The sequence below is a fragment of the Schistocerca nitens genome, chromosome 1 (assembly GCF_023898315.1).
Source record: "Schistocerca nitens isolate TAMUIC-IGC-003100 chromosome 1, iqSchNite1.1, whole genome shotgun sequence".
In the NCBI taxonomy this organism is placed as follows: Eukaryota; Metazoa; Arthropoda; class Insecta; order Orthoptera; family Acrididae; genus Schistocerca; species Schistocerca nitens.
In genome coordinates this window covers 851,654,192-851,677,774 of record NC_064614.1, presented here as the reverse complement: position 1 = coordinate 851,677,774, position 23,583 = coordinate 851,654,192, and the positions used below count along the sequence as shown (strand labels likewise).

At 40.3% G+C, this 23,583-nt stretch overlaps 1 protein-coding gene across 3 annotated transcripts in view; it reads right to left on the bottom strand.

The window, feature by feature from the left end:
* Window positions 1-23,583, bottom strand: part of LOC126263247 (serine/threonine-protein kinase 3) — a 378,603-nt gene that overhangs the window by 48,080 nt on the left and 306,940 nt on the right. For 2 of the 3 annotated variants that reach the window (XM_049960335.1, XM_049960343.1), the window contains exons 2-3: window positions 22,454-22,650; window positions 9,121-9,201 (exon numbers count right to left, since the gene is read on the bottom strand). In XM_049960335.1, coding sequence (XP_049816292.1) covers window positions 9,121-9,201; window positions 22,454-22,611 — 239 coding nt within the window. In that variant the 5' untranslated portion in view covers window positions 22,612-22,650. The remainder of the gene's footprint in view (window positions 1-9,120; window positions 9,202-22,453; window positions 22,651-23,583) is intronic. The other variant, XM_049960350.1, reaches the window with a different exon arrangement.

Below are 23,583 nucleotides of genomic sequence, written 5' to 3'. Positions count from 1 at the left end.
AGCAGAAACAATGACTTCACTCACATTTGTATGGGCCACTATATGAGTCAGCATGATTAGGAATGTCAGAGCCTAATAAGAATCAGAGGTTGAATGGATCATGAATACTAGTTTGGAAGGTATGTGTAGAAATCCTTCATAGTTGTATCAAGTAAGTCAAAACCCTGGTTTAGTAGCTAATAAACCAACTGTGCAGCATTGGTAATTTACTTCCTTGTTGGGATATACAACCTGCATTGAGAGTTTCACTTCTATATTAACTCATCTTATTCAGTGTGACCAATCTTATGACTATCAGACAGGATGATCAACTCCCAAATCACTAATCGGACTCAACTTCAACACAACTGTGGGGATGAAAAATCAGATGGGCAAACATTCATATAGAGGAAAAAGGGACAGGAATGGAACTACTGTGGGGTGAGAACAAGCAACCTCGTATGAGGAGGAGGAAGGGGGGGGGGGCGGGGGGGGGGAATAATGCTGAGAATGAAGGGAGAGAAAGAGATGTAAACAGATGTGGGGGAGGAGGGGGATGGACAGAGAAAGGTAAGAGGAGATGGACACACAGAGGGAAGGGGAGGATAAGAGAGAGGGAGGGGAGGAGGAGATGGACTAATAGAATTGGAATAAATACATTCCAGGCCAATGTTGGGTACTCAACTAGTACATGGAATGATAGTTTAACTGCTCTAGGTCAATAAGTAATTCAAATGCAGTGAAACCACATCTATACCTTCCACACCTCTATGCTTTTTGCACCTGTATGCTGTATATTGTGCACTCTCTCGATGTTGCTATTGCTTTTAATCCTCCATAGTCATTTTGTCACACTTAGACATTATGAAGGACCAGAAATCATCACAAAATATTTCTTATATGGTGTGGCCAGTCATTCTTGGTTTGCTGTCTAACTGCAAATTCACAGTCATTATTGTGGGTGTAGCTACAATACTCAAGAGTGACACTATTGTTCATGACATTGTGGCAGTCTGTTTCGGAGATAAGGAGTGAGACTGTGGCCCACAGTCCACCAAATACAATAAATACCAGTGGTACGTGGTTGTAGTTGACAGAAGTGCGAGAAGATCCATCGGTACACTGATTGTGAGTGAAACTAGGAGTGTTTTTGCAAGGGGTGAACTCAGTTAATTTTTTTGGTGCAGTTTCTAATTTGTGTGTATGTGAAAATGATGAGCCTGTCACAAAACAGAAGATACTTTCCATTCTGGAGAAAATAAACATAACTGAAGGAGTGGGGAGATCCCATATTCTACCTTCACTACCATACTGGCCAAAGACAGATCCTACTGCTTTGAAAGGCAGGTCAAGCAGTGAGAAGTGCACACACATCAAGTGCAGAAAATTTGCAGACCTGAAAAGTGCTACAAATTTGGTTTCAGCAGCAGCATGCAGCAAGTTTGCCTATTTCAAGCAGCTAACAATTTGGATAATGTCACCACAGATTGTTGAAAAGAGCATGAGCTTCCAAGACTAACTATAAAATACAGTCTGAAAGATATTTACAACACAGTTGAAACTGCACTTTTTGTAACTTACTGCCAGATACAACAGTGGCAGTTAGGGGAAACCCCTTAAGAGAAGCAAGTAAACAGTGATTGAGTACTCCACCACAATCACAGATGGCTCTGATAACTTCAGGCAACTAGTGACTGGGAACTCAGTGAAGACTCTGTTTCAAGGAAGTAACATTACATCCCACCAATAATGAGTCAAACAAAAGGGCATGGGTAACTGCAAACCTCTTCAAGAGCCTCCTCAAAACACTTTGCATCATGAGGAGAAAAAAATACGTTTTCTTCTGGACAACTGTTTGGCTCACCCTCCAGCTCTACACTTCAGCAATACAGAACAGGCATTTTTTGCAGAAAATTACATGAGCCATCTTAAACTTCTGGACTTGTGCATCACAGCTGCCACAAAAAGTCAGGCACAGGAAGATGCTGGTTCAAAGAATCATCATACATCTCAACAGAAGGAATGAAGATCCTAAACTGGATTTTCATGATTGTAATGAATATGCTGTGTGATTTTTGCAAAACGATGATTAAAGAATTAAAGAAGTTGTGCCAATGTCAACTAAAAAGAATAGTCCTGAAGAATCCCAAGAACAGAATGGTGAATCTGTGGATCCTCCCAGTCCATCAGGAGCACTTACTGCATTGGAAGTAGCATGCCATCACATAAAAACAAGAAACAAAGGTGATAACAAGATATGCAAAGCAACTGCATATAAACACTTGAACTATGAATGCAGTGTTGCTTCCAAAAAACAAACTGTAATTTATTCATTCTCTAGACCTAAGTAAGTTTAACTGTCCATAATTTAGGCTTAAGCCTAATTGAAATACAGCATCGACTGCTGTACAGTACAGGTATCTTCTGTTTGCATGGATTTAATGTTAATACAAATAAATTACGATGTTTTATTTTAACTTTAATCTCGCCAGTACATTCATTTTAACACCCCCACCCCTCCCCCCACCCCCCAATAACATATAAATGAGGTTAAGTGCCCTCTTTTTTCAATAAAAATGAAACAGATCAAATGTAGCAATCACTGAGGGCCAAAGAAAGCTCCTATAGGGAAAACATATTGCTCACATCAATCTGTTGTAGATATCTAAAAGGCAACTTATGCTTGAGGATTATAACAGTTTTTGCCATTAATTCCACAAACAACAACTGTGTGAAATACAGCCTACTCTGTTCATCCACAAGAACTACAAGGCAGCAGGTATTAGCATCCAGCTTCGTGTCATTTCCTTCGACTTCTGATAGAAGTTCAACAGAGTTCCACATGGCTGCCTGGTTAATAAAATATAAACGTAACAAATATCAGATCAGCTTTGCTATTTGATTTAAGATTTCCTAGCAAATAGAATACAGGATGTCATTCTTAATGAACACACATCTTCAGGCATAAAAATAACTTTGGGTGCTCCTTACGGGACTACTCAAGGACCATTACTGTCCACAATAATTCACAGTTTATGCTGCAAGCTCCACAAGTTAGTTTAAAGATGACGATATTTCCAGAGAAATCTCACTACTAAAAAAACTGTAGCAAAATGCAGGAAGACCTGCAGAGGATTGGCACTTGTTGCAGGGATTGGCAGATGATCCTCAACACAAACAAATGTAAAATATTGTGCATAAAAAAGAGAGAAATTCCTGTTATTTGATTACACTATTGCTGAAGAATTGCTGTAAGCATTAAATACCTGGCAGCACGATTACAAAGTGACTTAAAGTGCAATGGCCACATAAAACTAACTGCACAAAAAGCAGATACCCGACAGGTCACTGGAAGAAACTTCAGGAAGTGCGGGCTGCCATGAAGGAGGTAGCTTATGAAACTCTAGCTGTATATGCCCATCAGTCTGTGACTATCAGATAGCATTGATACAGAAAATATGATGAGTCCAAAGAGCAGCAGCATGTTATAGAGAAGATATGGAGAATCCAAAGAAGAGTAGCATGTTTTTCCGCAGGTTAAACAGTGCAAAAGCTTCACAGATATGCTCATTCAAGTAGTGGCAGATGCTACAAGAGAGGCACTGCACAATTTTCCGAGGTGCGCAGTTAAAATTTGGGTTGTGTACATTCCTAGAAGCAGCTCCCATTATACTGCAGCCTTGTACTGTATCTATCAAAAAGACTGTGAGGCCTGGAACAGTAAATGCAGAAGGGTCGATGGTACTCCAGATACCCTCTGCAACACAATGAAAGGTGGCTTGGGGGTGTATAGATGTCAATGCAAATGTGATTCACTTTGGATGATTAATTCTGGATCCAACAGCTATAGCTGTGGTACATTCGTCAGTTTTATTCACAAAAGTGAAATGATTACCTTTTCAAAATGAGTTTCATCATAGTGACAACTAATCACATCTTACATCTGCTATCAGAGTAGTATTTGGACAAAAAATTCTCAGCATTTAGAAACCACATAAGTATGTTACATAGGTGAAGACATATGCAGCATCAGCAGTGACCATGAAGGTTTTGTGTTAAGTCACAACAACGGAATTCAGTCCATAATGTAAGTGATTACCAGGGTCTGGATCCATTTGAACAATAAGTCCCCCTGTAAGTTAGTTCAAAAGTCATACGAAGGCAAGGATGTACCATGCTTAATCAAACAAAGCAGTGTTCAAACCAATCTTCAAGGTGAGAACAGTAACAAAAAGCACATGGCATTTGTGTTCAGATATTGGTAAACGTTGCTGGCTGCTGACTCAAGAGGTCCTATGTTCAATTTCCAGTGACCACCTAAGATTAACCTGTAATAGAAAAGGCTGGAATAGGATAAATGAGGCACCTCATGAGGCTAATTACAAGCTACTTAATAAAATAATCAATAAAATTTAAGCATAAGCTGCAAGAGTGGTCTCAACTCTGAGGTCCTGCTCTAGACTGCGATTTGCGTAACACTATTAATACAAGGTTCCCTAGGCAGTTTTTCAGATGATTGAATTGTCATTTGCCCCACCATTGATTCATCTATGGAAAAAAGATGGAAGTCACTCCATGACTAATAAAGAATACTGTTGAAGTTGGCGAGTTTCTGCAAAAATATGTGGCCAGGCATTATCGCGCAGCAGAATGACATCTAACAGAATTTCTCCAGCCATCTCATAGAATTGGGTGTACTGCCAGTGGGTATTTCGACAGTGTAACTCGGCATCTTCATCAGGTGTTTCTTAAGACCTATTTTCTGGACCACTTCCAGTACATCCAATTCTACGAGATGACAACAAATTGCTGGGAAAGTCTAAGAAATTAGAATGACTTCTTTTCTTCTGATATGATTTGTAAATGATTCACACTTGTCTCAGTGTGTATCTGCATCGACTGTTGTCCCTTGCTTCATGTTCTGAACAATCAAAAAACTTTTCTTGTCCAAGAAAGACTGACACTATATTCTTTCTGTTACTGAGTGTTTGTTAACATTATTGGCTTGTTTGGAGATTAGAGGTAAATCCACTATCATGACTGCTGTTTCTTTTCTAGTACAGTGGAAGAAATGAACTTTTCCAGCCTATCACAAGTTTTGCCTCGGTGATGAAGACATTCACAAATTTTATGGTGTTGGTTGACATTTTTAGTGTACAATGAGCAGAAGTCTCCGTGTTCTCAGTCTACTAACAATGCTCCATAGTGCTGACCTGAATTTCCCTGAGCAATTCAAGAACTAAGAAACCATAAACTTAACCTATCTTTTGATTATTTAATCTTCTCACTGTAAAATTCCTTCATTTGCCACTGACTTCTTGTCATATTCACATTATCTAAATATCCTGCAACACTCTCACATTAGCTTTCAATATGCTGCTTTATTTGCAAATATCGAATGACACTACATAAACTATGTCACACCTGACAAAAGAGTGTAGTACATGCCACGTTTACAAGCCCACAGACGAGCTTGAAACGCGTGCTCGCTCACACTTGTAATGTGGTATCATATCTCAACGCAGAATTTTTATCTTATGTGATCATTTATCCCGTCGTAGTCAAGAATAATAACAACGAGATAACTCTTCAAAGAGAAGATGGCCAATGATCACACTTTTTAATAAATTGTTAATCTTTGCACAAATCTGATAAGTAATGAAGCAGTTAGCTTCTGCAAGACTATGCACTGATCTACATCTGCATCTACATCCATCCATACTCCGCAAGCCACCTGACGGTGTATGGCGGAGGGTACCTTGAGTACCTCTATCGGTTCTCCCCTCTATTCCAGTCTCGTATTGTTTGTGGAAAGAAGGATTGTCGGTATGCTTCTGTGTGGGCTCTAATCTCTCTGATTTTATCCTCATGGTCTCTTTGCAAGATATATGTAGGAGGGAGCAATATACTGCTTGACTCTTCGGTGAAGGTATGTTCTCGAAACTTTAACAAAAGCCCGTACCAAGCTACTGAGCGTCTCCTGCAGAGTCTTCCACTGGAGTTTATCTATCATCGCCGTAACACTTTCGCGATTACTAAATGATCCCACAACAAAGCGCGCTGCTCTCCGTTGGATCTTCTCTATCTCTTCTATCAACCCTATCTGGTACGGATCCCACACTGCTGAGCAGTATTCAAGCAGTGGGCTAACAAGCGTACTGTAACCTACTTCCTTTGTTTTCGGATTGCATTTCCTTAGGATTCTTCCAATGAATCTCAGTCTGGCATCTGCTTTACTGACGATCAATTTTGTATGATCATTCCATTTTAAATCACTCCTAATGCGTACTCCCAGATAATTTATGGAATTAACTGCTTCCAGTTTCTGACCTGCTATTTTGTAGCTAAATGATAAGGGATCTATCTTTCTATGTATTCGCAGCACATTACACTTGTCTACATTGAGATTCAATTGCCATTCCCTGCACCATGCGTCAATTCGCTGCAGATCCTCCTGCATTTCAGTACAATTTTCCATTGTTACAACCTCTCGATACACCACAGCATCACCTGCAAAAAGCCTCAGTGAACTTCCGATGTCATCCACCAGGTAATTTATGTATATTGTGAATAGCAACGGTCCTATGACACTCCCTTGCGGCACACCTGAAATCTCTCTTACTTCGGGAGACTTCTCTCCATTGAGAATGACATGCTGTGTTCTGTTACCTAGGAACTCTTCAATCCAATCACACAATTGGTCTGATAGTCCATATGCTCTTACTTTGTTCATTAAACAACTGAGGGGAACTGTATCTAACGCCTTGCAGAAGTCAAGAAACATGGCATCTACCTGTGAACCCATGTCTATGGCCCTCTGAGTCTCGTGGACGAATAGCGCGAGCTGGGTTTCACACGACCGTCTTTTTCGAAACCCATGCTGACTCCTACAGAGTAGATTTCTAGTCTCCAGAGAAGTCATTATACTAGAACATAATACGTGTTCCAAAACTCTACAACTGATCGACATTAGAAATATAGGTCTATAGTTCTGCACATCTGTTAGACGTCCCTTCTTGAAAACGGGGATGACCTGTGCCCTTTTCCAATCCTTTGGAATGCTACCCTCTTCTAGAGACCTACGGTACACCGCTGCAAGAAGGGGGGCAAGTTCCTTCGCTTACTTTGTGTAAAATCGAACTGGTATCCCATCAGGTCCAGCGGCCTTTCCTCTTTTGAGGGATTTTAATTGTTTCTCTATCCCTCTGTCGTCTATTTCGAGATCTACCATTTTGTCATCTGTACGACAATCTAGAGAAGGAACTACAGTGCAGTCTTCCTCTGTGAAACAGCTTTGGAATAAGACATTTAGTATTTCGACCTTTAGTCTGTCATTCTCTGTTTCAGTACCATTTAGGTCACAGAGTGTCTGGACATTTTGTTTTGATCCATCTACTGCTTTGACATAAGACCAAAATTTCTTATGATTTTCTACCAAGTCAGTACATAGAACTTCACTTTCGAATTCATTGAACGCCTCTCGCATAGCCCTCATCACACTACATTTCGCTTTGCGTAATGTTTGTTTGTCTGCAAGGCTTTGGCTATGTTTATGTTTGCTGTGAAGTTCCCTTTGCTTCCGCAGCAGTTTTCTAACTCGGTTGTTGTACCACGGTGGCTCTTTTCCATCTCTTACGATCTTGCTTGGCACGTACTCATCTAACGCATATTGTACGATGGTTTTGAACTTTGTCCACTGATCCTAAACACTATCTGTACTTGAGACAAAACTTTTGTGTTGAGCCGTCAGGTACTCTGTAATCTGCTTTTTGTCACTTTTGCTAAACAGAAAAATCTTCCTACCTTTTTTAATATTTCTATTTACGGCTGAAATCATTGATGCAGTAACCGCTTTATGATCCCTAATTCCCTGTTCTGCGTTAACTGCTTCAAATAGTTCGGGTCTGTTTGTCACCACAAGGTCTAATATGTTATCGCCACGAGTTGGTTCTCTGTTTAACTGCTCAAGGTAGTTTTCACATAAAGCACTTAAAAAAATTTCACTGGATGCTTTGTCCCTGCCACCCGTTATGAACGTTTGAGTCTCCCAGTCTATATCCGGCAAATTAAAATCTCCACCCAGAACTGTAACATGGTGGGGAAATCTACTCGAAATATTTTCCAAATTATCCTTCAGGTGCTCAGCCACAGCAGCTGCTGAGCCAGGGGGCCTATAGAGACATCCAATTACCATGTCTGAGCCTGCTTTAATCGTGACCTTCACCCAAATTATTTCACATTTTGGATCTCCGTCAATTTCCTTCGATACTATTGCACTTCTCATCGCTATAAACACGCCTCCCCGTTCACTGTCCAACCTGTCTCTGCGGTATACATTCCAATCTGAGTTTAGGTAAGAAATCTGTAGTGGTGGAGTGTTGGCATCAATAACCAAATTTTGTTTGACATGTACTTTTGGTTAAAACAAGTCGAGACTGCAATAACGTTTGTTTATTATGACCAGTTTCAGTTTAGGTTACAGCCATCCCCAGGTTTTTTGAGCCCCCTATGCCTGGTGCTGTCAGCTCCTCTGTTTCTCACGTGATACCATGATTGTACCACAGTGCAGGACCATGATATGAAAAACCGAGGAGGTGCCAGCACCAGCCATAGGGTGCCCACGAAATCTGAGGACGGCTTTAACATAAGCGGAAATAGGTCATAATAAACAAACGTTATTGTGATCTCTACCGTTGTTTAAACCGAAGTATAGCACCAGATTGCTGCACTCCACGGACAATGTTGTCTAAATTTATGCTGTAATTTTGGAATTTACTTCATTAGCCAACAAGCAGCATCATGATTTTCCATGCGATACCCTCTACCAATAATGTAAATTGAGCTGTAAATAACGAACACTTGACTATCACTATCTGAGAAAATGAATTTGTTGCACTGTATCTACATTTACCAGTCAAAGACAGAAAATAAAAATCACAATCATGTTTAAATTATTCGAATAAGAGACCTAATCAACAGGAATGATTAATCTACTCTATCCTATTATCAACAATATCAGGGATACATGACACTTCTTCAGTGATTTTATATTTCACTTTGAATCAACTTTCTGAAAAACAACAGTGGTTATACTTCTATCAGGTAAAAGAGGAATGTTTTGTAAAGAGAGATACTACTTACCCTTCACCTAACTTGCATATGATATCAAATACTTCCTCCGGCTGTCTTGTCAGGCTTTCTTCCGAGAGCTTCTTCAGCTCACTGGAAAAAAAAAAGACATAAAAGAAAATTAAAATTTTGTTGTGTGTAGTTGCAGGTGCAATGCCACATATATCATCAATGTTCCCTTTTACAGCAACACAATGTTTGTTTTAAGGGCTGGTCGTTAGTTCCTACAAAAGTTCAAGGCTGAGAGGGCATGGTTAATGTACAAAATTATTCACAATGTTTCAAAAAAAATGGTTGAAATGGCTCTGAGCACTATGGGACTTAACATCTATGGTCATCAGTCCCCTAGAACTAAGAACTACTTAAACCTAACTAATCTAAAGACAGCACACAACACCCAGTCACACAATGTTTCACTCCCCTATATGGGAGACATTTGCAGTTGCCAACTTTATATCATAAACAGTCACTACCTGTGGGGACTAAGCTCTCATAAAAGTATTAACCACCACCTAATTGTTCAGAAGTTTAAACAGAAATTATTGTTCATAGTGATATTTTGCGATGCACTGACAAGTCTAGAGCAGGCCTTCATCTAGCAGTAGCTGACAAATGATCGTTATTTGAAAAGTTTATCTGCACAGACTATTGCTGAATCTGGAATCCCTTATTTGTCAATCTACAACAAAACTAGCTGCTACATGCAAGAAACAGCCCATCATTTACAAACGCCTCTCATAATCACTTACATTTCTCTCAGTGGCACTAAACATGGCAAAAAAACTTCTGTGCTAAATCATTAACATGGTTGGGTACCACTTTTATTTCTTATTCAAGTAATGTGCAGTAGTTTTTCACTACTTATTGTAATGTAACAGACCAAGATTGTTTAATAGTAGTATACAAGACATCATTATTTCTGTTACGTAATTACAAGTTCATTATCAAGTGCTGGTTTTCAATTTAAACTAATCATTGTTTAAAAAACATTTGACGTTATGTATAAACTACAGCAGACAATACTTTGATGAAATTTTATAACAGATGCAGTTAAGAGTTCAAAATGCAAACAGCTATCGAAATGCTAATCTTCAATACACCTTGAGAATTAGAGCCGTTACATTCTAGAGAACCAAAATATCCATTTCTCTATGATGAAATTTGCTTATTTCATGAGTATTTGTTATGAAACTTTGGTTAGCAAAGCTTTGCATTTTATAAACCAATGTATTTGTTTTTTATCTTCTACTGACACGTGATGACTATGCTGGAGACCGTTTGAAACTTTTATTACCGAGAATAGTCTCTGTAGATGAAGATACGCATTTACGACAATCGGCGACGACTGGACGAAACTTCCTATCGCAAAAAAACAGACGAAAATATTAGGAACTGTTCGGAAATGGGCGTATTTTGCGTGAACAGACTCAACATAGAAACTTTACTTGGTGTGAGAGAGAGAGAGAGAGAATTCCCAGCCCAAGTAGTTTTTTCACTCTCGTGTTTATCCCTTCCACATTCAAATGCTGACTGCGAAAGAGTTTTCAGTACGATGAATCTTCAAAAATGAAAAACAGGAATAGGGTCGTTACCTTCACAGTGAATGGATGTGTGAGGAGCAGCAGCTCAAGCAAAAAATTTGTTCCTTCTGAAAATATGCTCGGCAGCATGTAAAAAACGCAAGCTATGTTTGCGGCCATCACCTCTTCTATTCCTGACCCTCCAGAGGACGAAAATGATGATGCATTCCTTTTTTAATTTTTCTTCCGAGGTAAGCAAATAACGAAGTAATTTTTAAATAATTTTGTGAACCATATTTATATATTGTTTGCTAGTAAAAAAATTAAAAATTAGTAGCATTAGAATGAGGAGAAGTTAACGTGAAATAATCAAACACGCGTATTTTTATGTGGTACCAGCGTAAAGCCTCGGCCGAGGCCGGCCAAGATTTCTTCCCAATGCCCTACAACAATCATAGTAGCGCTCAATTCTGTTATTTTTGACGATAAGCATGTAAGTGGGAAAAGGTTTGGAAAAGGACTGAAATTACCCTTAAAGTTTGTTGGATGTCGCTAAGTGCTTTCCTTATGAAATACAGAACTCATTCTTTTCTTAGGTAATTTGCGCTCAGCAGAAGCTCGCTTTTGACGCTTCTCGTTATTTCTGACGTCATATCTTCTGAACTATTTACTGTAAAGCAATATTATGTTGCAAATGCTGGTTGGTTGGCTGATTCGGTGGAGGGGACCAAACAGCGAGGTCATCGGTCCCATCGGATTAGGCAAGGATGTGGTAAGGCCGTGCCCTTTCAAAAGAAGGAACTATCCCGGCACTTGCCTAAAGCGATTTCGGGAAATCACCGAAAACCTCAATCTGGATGGCTGGACGCGGGTTATTGCAGGGGCATTCAGTGGTATATGTAGATACTGCCTGCAAAATGTGTTGCGAATAGCATTAGCAATAAAGAAGTAAAAAATTAAAACGTTTGCCCACATGGCCAGTGAAACTAATACGCGCCAAACTTTTTTCCTTCCATCAATTTGTGTGTGCTGTCAACGAGAAAAAGTTTCGTAAAGGTTTGAAGCTATGTGTGAAGTCACTTGGAAGTCGCTATGTGTTATTTTCGAGTCATGGATGAACAAAGTTGGAATATTTGGCCGCCATCAACTTCGAGACAAATACTGTACTTAGTTCCTAATTGTAATACTTATCGTGTTAAACTTATTTGACTCTTAATGAGTGGATTATGACAGCATGTCCAATTTTTAAATTCCGCCAATAACCAGACGAAATACTGAAAATGAACTTTTCGTTGGCCCTGGAAGCCGTTATCCAGGAGAGACACGCAAAAACGCATTTCATATTGTTGATATTTACGATCCCTTAACGAAATGTACGATAAATTTAATTCAGTTATGCGATCCAGTAACGCTGAACGGGACACCACGATTCTTACAAAGACTGTGACTATGATAAGCTCTTTGCTCTGGAAAAAATTGGTTATTCCGTGTTTTTATTTTGCATATAAAGTCGGATCATGCTTTGGAATTCGATTATGTACAAGATTAAGTACTTCCACGTACATACGCGAGACGATATTAAATGGAGCGTATTTTAATTCTCAACGTAGGCGTGGAGTATGAGTACAATTAACAGAACTTTCGATAATATAGTCTTCGGATTTAGGAACCAGGTTTTAAATTGTAACACATTTCCAGGGGCAGATGTGGACTCTCACCACAATCTATTGGTTATGAACTGTAGATTAAAACTGAAGAAACTGCAAAAAGGTGGGAATTTAAGGAGATGGGACCTGGATAAACTGACTAAACCAGAGGAGGTTGTACAGAGTTTCAGGGAGAGCGTAAGGGAACAAATGGCAGGAATGGGGGAAAGAAATACAGTAGAAGAAAAATGGTTAGCTTTGAGGGATGAAGTAGTGAAGGCAGCAGAGGGTAAAGTAGGTAAAATGACGAGGGCTAGTAGAAATCCTTGGGTAACAGAAGAAATATTGAATTTAATTGATGAAAGGACAAAATATAAAAATGCAGTAAATGAGTCAGGCAAAAAGGAATACAAACGTCTCAAAAATGAGATCGACAGGAAGTGCAAAATGGCTAAGCAGGGATGGCTAGAGGACAAATTTAAGGATGTAGAGGCTTATCTCACTAGGGGTAAGATAGATACTGCCTACAGGAAAATTAAAGAGACCTTTGGAGATAAGAGAACCACTTGTATGAATATCAAGATCTCAGATGGAAACCCAGTTCTAAGCAAAGAAGGGAAAGCAAGAAAGGTGGAAGGAGTATATAGAGGGTCTATACAAGGGCGATGTACTTGAGGACAATATTATGGAAATGGAAGAGGATGTAGATGAAGATGAAATGGGAGATATGATACTGCGTGAAGAGTTCGACAGAGCACTGAAAGACCTGAGTCGAAACAAGGCCCCGGAAGTAGACAACATTCCATTAGAGCTACTGAAGGCCTTGGGAGAGCCAGTCCTGACAAAACTCTACCATCTGGTGAGCGAGATGTATGAGACAGGCGAAATACCCTCAGACTTCAAGAAGAATATAATAATCCCAAAGAAAGCAGGTGTTGACAGATGTGAAAATTACCGAACTATTAGTTTAATAAGTCACGGCTGCAAAATACTAACACGAATTCTTTACAGACGAATGGAAAATCTAGTAGAAGCCGACCTTGGGGAAGATCAGTTTGGATTCCGTAGAAATATTGGAATACGTGAGGCAATACTGACTCTACGACTTATCTTAGAAGCTAGATTAAGGAAAGGCAAACCTACGTTTCTAGCATTTGTAGACTTAGAGAAAGCTTTTGACAATGTTGACTGGAATACTCTCTTTCAAATTCTGAAGGCGGCAGGGGTAAAATATAGGGAGCGAAAGGCTATTTACAATTTGTATAGAAACCAGATGACAGTTATAAGAGTCGACGGACATGAAAGGGAAGCAGTGGTTGGGAAGGGAGTGAGACAGGGTTGTAGCCTTTCCCTGATGTTATTCAATCTATATATTGAGCAAGCAGTAAAGGAAACAAAAGAAAAATTCGGTCTAGGTATTAAAATCCATGGAGAAGAAATAAAAACTTTGAGGTTCGCCGATGACATTGTAATTCTGTCAGAGACAGAAAAGGACTTGGAAGAGCAGTTGAACGGAATGGATGGTGTCTTGAAGGGAGGATATAAGATGAACATCAACAAAAGCGAAACGAGGATAATGGAATGTAGTTGAATTAAGTCAGGCGATGTTGAGGGTATTAGATTAGAAAATGAGACACTTTAAGTAGTAAAGGAGTTTTGCTATTTGGGGAGCAAAATAACTGATGATGGTCGAAGTAGAGAGGATATAAAATGTAGACTGGCAATGGCAAGGAAAGCGTTTCTGAAGAAGAGAAATTTGTTAACATCGAGTATTGATTTAAGTGTTAGGAAGTCGTTTCTGAAAGTATTTGTATGGAGTGTAGCCATGTATGGAAGTGAAACATGGACGATAAATAGTTTGGACAGGAAGAGAATAGAAGCTTTCGAAATATGGTGCTACAGAAGAATGCTGAAAATTAGATGGGAAGATCACATAACTAATGAGATCACATAACTAATGAGGAGGTTTGGGGAGAAGAGAAGTTTGTGGCACAACTTGACTGGAAGAAGGGATCGGTTGGTAGGACATGTTCTGAGGCATCAAGGGATCACCAGTTTAGTATTGGAGGGCTGCGTGGTGGGTAAAAATCGTAGAGGGAGACCAAGAGATGAATATACCAAGCAGATTCAGAAGGATGTAGGTTGCAGTAGGTACTGGGGGATGAAGAAGCTTGCACAGGATAGAGTAGCGGGAGAGCTGCATCAAACCAGTCTCAGGACTGAAGACCACAACAACAGTCTTCGGAGATGTTTGAAAATAGTTACATGGCCACGCCTAAGGAAAACTAGCACATTCAATGGTAAACTGTGAAGTGACGGTGCAATTTAGAGCTTGCAGCTATTTTTGTTTTATTTCTTTTGTGAAGAGTAAGCGTAGTTTGTAAAATGGTGTAGCAACAAGCGTTTTTTGACGTAACACCTCGCCAACAAGTGTACAAATGGTGCAAAATGAAGGTCCAGTGGTCCAGCAGCAATTATTTCGTAACTGTAGCTAGAAGAACTTATATCTGTTGCCACTATTTGCAATTTTTAAGTCAATATACTACCAAAAAATGCAAGAATGTGTAAATAATAATGGGCCAAGTAATTAAGAGTTAGTCGCGATTAAGTTAAAATACGAGTTGAAGTTTTTCATATGTAAATTTTATCATCTTTGAAGCAGAGCTACTTCCAGGGTAGCTCTAAGCATATTAAGTAATTGTTGTTATTGAACACTGCTGACTAGTTCTGTTGAAGTTAAAGTAGTGTAATCTTCGACCCCCAGTTAAACGAATATGTTGTTGATGATTTGTCTAATTTTTTTTAGTAATACACGCGAGACCGCATTGGACTAACCGTACCTCGCAAAACGGAAAAGATCAGACAATCCCATTTAATCGGGAACACGTTGCATTCCGTGAGTCAAACAGTAAAAATAATAATGAAAAATATTCGTTCCCAACGGGGTGACAAATACGATAATATTAAGTCGAACAGGGCCAAAATTATCGTCAGATCGTGCAATATATTTAGTTTTGTCGTCACGGCTATTTTTAAGTAGTTGGAAATAAAAAATAAATACGGTATCTGATAAACTCAAATAAGTTCTCTAATTTTACGTAATTTTGATGATGATTTTTACAAATTCTGGATTTACTTCAAATTTATTACCTTAGATCCTGAACACATGGAGGTAACTACCAGTGAATCTTGTCCAGTGGTCATCAACGATATTCATTCCGTTTCACTACCCATATCCACCACAAATGAATCTCCTTTAACTATTTTAGCAGTGTTTCAGGATAAGAGATGAATCAGCAATCACATTGTCCAACGGTGGCACATGGGATGTATAGTGTTTCTGTTGTCAGCACAATTCTACCAAGTTTAAAACAACTTTTGACGCACATTTTGGCAGAGCTTTTGAAACTTATTGGTTCTACTTAACAAATTTTTGCGTTCTGCTCTCCTCAAATGCGACTTGGAGAACGGGTTTCCGATCGTATTTTTGGGCGCAGTATAGGAGTTGTATAAAGTTGCAAAGTGGAACCAATAAATAATTGGAATAACATCTGCTTCGGACGTTGTAAATAAATTGACAAAGAAACCCTCACGCCAGCAGCTATTACGAGGAAGATGTTTAAATAACGTAATCCCATATATGGTAGATATATCGAAAACTGGGGAACTTATGGTACAGGTAACTGATAATGCTCATAAAAACTGGAACACATTGCGGAAAACTAGTTGCACAGACGATCCTCACGTACGAAGAAGATAATGAGTTTTATCGTATTTTAGAACCTTCATAACACACATAAATTGATGCGCCAAAAATGTGTTCCTAAGAGTGTTGTTTTCTGTTCAACGTAAGTCCTCGACAGTTATTTGTTCTCTTCATTCAGCATTTTACCTTTGCTTTTTTTTTTTTTTATTATGGGGAGAGTTCATGCAGTTTGCTTTCGGTTCAGCGGTTTCAGATTTGTTTTAGGAATTACCACATTTAATTTGGATATGTTTCCTGTCGTGAACTAATTCGGACGGGGCAGAATGGTGAAGGAACTCTGATGTGAAGGAACCAGTAGCCCTGTTAAAGAAACCAGCCTGGCATTCTCCTGATCTGACCAGCAGGAAAAGTAACCTGAACCCACGATGGCGGGAAGGAATTTTTGCTTCTCTTTTACAGAGTGTCTTCAACCATAATTATACGCAGCTAGGCCCCACAATTTTGGAGACCACCACTAAAACGCTACAACGAACGATGATTCACGTCAGGTAAGTCGATAATTGGGCAATGGGGGAAGTCATGAGGGTCAGGCATGACACGACTCATATCTGCAGCACCAATGATTTCAAAACGGGTGCAAGGGCACCTCGCATTGTCAGCGTGCAGTTGATGGAGCTACCAGAATTTTTCATCTTCGATAAACTGCGCAAAAAATCAGTCTGTTGCCCATTTATCGATTACATGTGTGAATGATGAAAAAAAAAAATTACGAGTTCCACACACTGTACCTATAATCTCATAACTAAGGCAGCCAAAACTTTTAGACTGCAGATCCATTGCTTTTTCGATGAAATCAATGAACACGTGTAGACACACTGTACCACAATGTAGCATCTCATTCTGCCAGCATCGAAACCTTATTTCAGGTTAACAGCAGTCTACTGTTCGCTCCCCGTCAAAAAATTGTGTTTACAGCATCGGAGATGAACAAGGTCTCTCACCTTCTAAGGTATGCACTTTACAGCTTATGTTTACTAGACATTTTTGGTTCAGATGATCGTTCCTCTCATGAATGCTGTTATGTTTACTAGACATTTTTGGTTCAGATGATCGTTCCTCTCATGAATGCTGACCCTTCCTCCTGAGACAGCCAATTTAATGCCGACCCCCATCCCCCTTTCTCACAAATATTTCCGTAAATTTGAAGTTTTATTACTCTGGAAAACGATGCAAAATATTAAACAAAAAATTATCTAGAATGATTTAAATTAGTGTTAATTCTTTTTTACGTTTCGCTAAGCCGCAAATACACTATTTTAAAAGTACACTTTGAGGTGGTGGTAGTGGTTGTTGTGGTCTTCTGTTCGAAGACTGGTTTGATGCAACTCTCCATGCTACTTTATACTGGGCAAGCCTTTCATTTTCGAATAACTGCTGCAACCTACATCCTTCTGAATCTGCTTGCTGTATTCGTTTACGATTTTTATCCCCCCCCCCCCCCCCCCCACACACACACACACTAAACTGGTGATCCCTTGATGATCAGAGGGTGTCCAATCAACTAATCCCTTCTTTCAGTTAAGTTGTGCCACAAAGTCCTTGTATCCCCAATTCTGTTAAGTAGCACCTCATTAGTTGCGTGATCTACCCATACAATCTTCAGCATTCTACTGCAGCACTACATTTCAAAAGCTTCAATTCTCTTCTTGTTTGAACTGTTTATCGGCCACTTACTACATGGCTACACTTCAGAATAACACCTTCAGGGAAGACTTCCTAACAATCAAGTCTATATTCGATGTTAACAAATTTCTCTCCTTCGGAAAAGCTTTTATTGCCATTTCCACCCTCCATTTTTTATCTTCACGACTTCGGCTTTCATCAGTTATTTTGCTACCCAAATCGCAAAACTACCACCACCACCACCACCACTGTGTCTCATTTCCTAATCTACTTTCCTCAGCATCGCCTGATTTAATTCGACTACATTCTATTATACCCGTTTTGCTTTTGTTGATGTTCATCTTGTATCCTCCTTTCAAGACTCTGTTCATTCGTTTAACTTCTCTTCCAAATCCTTTGCTGCCTCTGGCAGAATTACAATGTCGTCGACAAACCTCAAAGTTTTTACTTCTTCTCCCTAGACTTCAACTGCTACTCCAAATTTTTCTTTGTTTTCCTTTACTGCTTGCTCAATGTACAGATTGCATAACATCAGGGGTAGGTTAAAACCCTGTTTCATTCCTTTCTCAACCACTGCCCCCCTTTCATGCCCCCTCGACTCTTATCACTGTCGTCTGGTTTCTCTAGAAGCTGTAAACCTGTATTTTACCCTTCACCACATAGCGGAGATGCTGAGTCGCAGACACACACAACGAATAGAGTGTCTAAAATAAGCTTTCGGCCAACAAGGCCTTTGTCAAAAAAAACACACACACACACACACACACACACACACACACACACACACACACACAACGCGCGCGCGCGCGCTTTCCTTTTCAGAATTGTTACATTCCGTCCTGGATTTTCCGTTGTTTGTTTGTATTTTACCCCTGCTATCCTCAGAATTTCGAAGATGTGTATTCAAGTCAACACTGTCAAAAGATTTCTCGAAGTCTACAAATGTTACAAAAGCAGATGTGCCTTTCCCTAACGTTCCTTCAAGAACACATCATGGGGTCAAGTAATGCCTCGCCTGTACCTGGATTTCTCTAGAATCCAAACTGATCTTCCCTGAGATCACTTCTACCAGTTTTTCCATTGTTCTGTAAGGAATTCGTGCCAGTATTTTGCAACCATGACCTATTGAACTCTTAGTTCGGTCATTTTCGCAGCTGTCAGTAAATCATAATTTGAAAATATTTTCTGTTCCATCGAGTCTTAGGGACCTTTTTAATATTAATTCTTAATTAGTCTTGTACCGGATTTCCAATATTAATTCTTAGTCTTGTACCGAAGTCGAGCAGCGTGAGACTTTATTATTTCACATACTGAGTCATCTGGCGAACGACTATTTACGCGCCATCTTTCCAACTGGAGAGAAATAATAATGTTCCACCTCTCAAATTAAGCGACTTGGTACTGTAGCGCTGTTGACGTGAGAAATAGGAAATAAGACAGATTGAGGGGGAAGGAAACATTTACAGAGGGCACAGGCAGATATGGCTCGGCCCTACCAAATATTCTGCTCCCTCGGTGGACAGCACAGGCAATACCTCTGTCATTAACTCGGCAACAGCGTCCCCCGTCAGCAATATTTCCCGGTCATAGGACCGTCTACTGCAGCCACATTGCAGGAATGCTGACGGCAACAAATACTGCTGCATCGCCGTACGACATGGCCCACGTAAACGTACCTTAAGCGTTCCTCACCCCGCCCCCCTCCCCCAAATACTATTGACACCATAATACTGCGCCATTAACGCGACAGAGCGAGGTCAAGAACGGTACAACATTATTGCACTCTTATTTCCACGCGCGACGCGTCAGTTAGAGCTCGGCTTACACAGCGAACACCTGGGCGCTCCGCAATGTGGAAATCTCGTGTGCTGCGATTGAATTGCCAGCCTTGTAAATCACAGGCAGAAATTATGCAGAACGGACGAAACAAGTCCGAGGAGCTTTCTGTGAACATCTCAGGGAGTCTTTCATGGAAACATAGATTCTTAAAAAACAACAACAAATTAAATTTATCGCGTATACGTGTGGTAGTTCTCTACTGTAACTACTATTGTTAACGAAATAAAACGTTTATGCTGACTGGAAGCTTACATGATCTTACGTGTGTATAGCCGCGCGGTCTGATGCGCCTTGTCGCGGTCTGTGTGGCTCTGATTACTATCCGTTCTCTCTTTAGGATTTCTTTAATTCCCCTATTTCTGTTTAAAATGAGTGTTTCAGCCCCATGAAGACACTTTGGTTAGGTGACTGTGTTGTATTAGGTTCGTGCATAAGTTCGTAGCGTTAATTTTGTATGTTCGTATTCCGGTTGCTATAGGTTCCTTTATCGATCGTCATTTTATTTTTAGTCACTGTTGCTCTTAGAATTTATGTATTGTCATTTTGAGATAGTGAGCGGACTTTCGATGTGTGGTGAAGACCGTTTAAGGGATTTTTTTTTTTCACAAAAAATTCTTCACTTTTTCGGATTTTTCTCTCATTAGAAAATTTCTAATTATCCGAAAAAAATGATATCACTTATAACCTCACATCGGAAGTATTTTATTTCACTTTTTTAAATATAATTACACTGGTTGAAAATGTTATAATTTTTACATGCATTACTTCAAGATACAATAAAATCGGCAAGGCTGTGGATTGCTGTGTTATAAAGGTCATGTCCAGAATAGGATGGGCACCAGGTTGAGCAAGGCAGGCTCACAGACAAAAATGATTGATGAACTACAGCAGTATTATGGGATGGCCATTAAGAACAACATTGAGGATTTGTTGAAAATGAAGCAGGCAGTATGGGCTATCTTCCACAGTCTGTCAACTGACAAAAAACCAGTACACCACCTTTGCCCTCCTGGACCTGGTTCATGGTGCAATTACCGCAGTGCCCGGCACTCAAACAGTTCATACAGCCATAAACATTCCATCCCAGGAGCAGTCATGGATATCATAAAACCTATTTACAGAGACCTGGCAAATCCTGAGTTAGTGAAGAAGTGTCTGCATGGTCAGACCCAAAATCCCAATGAGTCGTTCAGTAATCTTATATGGACTCGCTTACCAAAAAATGTTTTTGTTGGAATGAAGACACTAAAGTGGCGGGGGGTGGGTGGTCAGTGATGCTGTTATTGCTTTTATTGATGGCAACATTGGCAGGGTGAAAGTGCTACAGCATATGCGAATTAATCCTAGAGTAAACTGGATCAGAGAACTTGAATGGACAAGGTTCGCATTGATAAGGCAGAGTATGCAGCACAGTTGGCCACTAAGGATTCCATAAGGAAGAAAAGAAGCCAACACTTGGAAAAAGATCAAGAGCATGATATACAGTATGGTGCAGGGTGCTTCTGAGTGACCAAAAATAAAAAAAAATAAGCATGTATTCAATTACAGTCTTTTCAAACTTTTGAAGCCGTTCCAGAAAATTAACATTTTCTGTTGCATTTTTCCCTAAATCTCAGAAACCACTTCGAATAGAGTATTCAAATTTTCAGGGAGTAATAACAAAAATATACTGAGTCTACTGAACTAAAAGAACAATATAATGTTATGTATGATTAAAATTATTTAGCATAATGTACAAAAAAGTATACAAAATTTTAACCGTGTAATTAAAAAAATTGTATTTCCGAAAGCTGTGGCTGAAATTCAATTATTGAAGTTCAGTATACTCAGAACACACAGTTTAATGTCCTGTAAAAGTTTCACGTCAATGGCTACAGTGGTTCCTGAAATACGGGGAAGCCAAGTCACTAAATTTACCATTGTAGGGATAGGGCGTTCCAACTCCCCTTAAACACGTTAATCGGCAATGATCCGCGTCAGTGTTCTCAAGACCTGGCAAATTTTATGGACTGGGATGATTTCACCATCGTGCGATATTTGCGTGCAATAGGGAAGGTTCAAAAATCGGGTGTATGAGTACCGCTGTTCTAAGCCAAAAAACACAAAAATCAGCGATTGGCCATATGTGATCTCTGCTTGCTCGTTATCAATTGGCTTGTGGACAACACCGATCATTCCTATCCTATAACATTACTGGTGTCGAGCAACGGCGTCTTTATGCTAACGTAAGGAAAAGAAAGGAATGGTTAAGCCCAAACAAGGCAGCAACTCGCCACACACAAAGACCTGCGCGCGCCCACAAAAGATGATGTTACGCATCTGGTGGAACAGCGACGACGTGGTGTACGACAAATTGCGTCCCCGAGGTTTGACCATCACTGCTGAAATCCGCTGTCAACAAATGAAATGTCTTGCTGATGGAATCCCGGAAAAACGACCAGGGAGACTGCGTGAAGAGATCTTACTCCACGAAAACACCCGCCGACATACTGCCAAACTGACAAAAACACTACACAGGAGGTTGTTTGGAAAGTCATTCCGCTGTGCCCTCAGATTTCCACCTTTTCCGCTCTGTCGAACAACTTTCAAGGAACTTCCTTTCCCTATGAAAATGCGCGCTCCGAATATGACTCGACGAGTTCTTCGCCTCAAAACCATGCCATTTCTGCTGTCGCTGAATCTAAAATTACCCCAGCGTTGGCAGACTGTTGTAAATAGTGGAGAAGAATATATTATTGATGACTAAAGTCTTTGTTTTGTGTGTCCGTTGTCTTTATTGAACTTACAGAAAACGCTACCAACTTATGCACCAACCCTTTTTTTTTAAGTTGGTATTCCGACACAGACTATACTGTTTTGATCTAGCGGGCGAGGGACTTTTTGGCCACGCTAGACCTTTGTGAGGGCGTCAAGCACGAAGCGCGCGCTCTGCTTTAAGGCGGCTGGCTGACCCTGGTCCGGCGTCTCGGGCGCGCTGCTCCTGCTCTACGTCCTGGCCGGCAGAGGCCCTCCGCTGGCGCTGGCGGCGGCGCTCCTTGCACGTCTTGCAGTTGATGGTGGGCTCCGCCGGCGCGAACACGCCGCCGTTCTTGAACACCAGCGTGTCCATGGCCGCGTCACATCACAGGCGCGGGCCCGGCTGCAGTCTCTGCCCGGGGAGAGGACAACCGTCAGTGAGGGCGGACCGAGCCGCGGCCAGCTGGCGCCTCGGGGAAACACAGGTTCACCTCAGTCGCGGACCTTGTGTAACGCGCTGTACGAGTCGCTACAACCGATCAGCTGGGCAAGCGCTGTAGCAATATGCGTACTTCACCGCTAGAACCTACACGGCAACTGGTCAGACCTTAAGGCTCTTGTAAACGGTCAAACAATCTGTCAAACTTTACTAGTCCGTCCTTCAAACATAAATTTTGCTTGACACGTTTGTCAAACATATATTGTCATCAAACAAAGATTTTGTTTCACCCACTTGTCAAACATAAATTGTCTGACGTACTTGTAAAACATAAACAGTGAGCGACCTGCTGGTGAGAAGTTTCGATTGACGGTCGATTTGACAAGATGACGCTGTTTATGCTGATGTTTCGCCATGCATGTTTAGTGAGAGTTTTTCTCACTATATGAGTTTCTGCAATTGTGGAAACCACGGTCAAAAGTGTGTATGAATAAAAACAAATGAGCACCGGCAATTACCAAGACGGTACACGTGTTTTGGCTCATTTCCCAGTCATGTATTACTCACGAAAACGTTATGATGAAGATCAGAATTCTACTCACAAAATACATAGGGAAGTGCAATAAGGCAGAAGATCGAAGATCTCCGGCTCTTCCAAACACGATGTATATGTTCCCAAGTTGTGTTATTTTAATGAATTAGTTAATTAGTTTTCCATTTACTTATTTGCTTGTACATTCTTACGGTATTCTATCGTGTTTTTTATTTTTTTTACGAACTCATACGTTAATTTGCAGCACTACACATCTCTTGATGTTATATACGTCGTAATTTAGCACAATATACCCGCTACATTGTTTCACATTTCGCATCAAGAAACGTGTACTGCTGCAAAACCAACGCTGA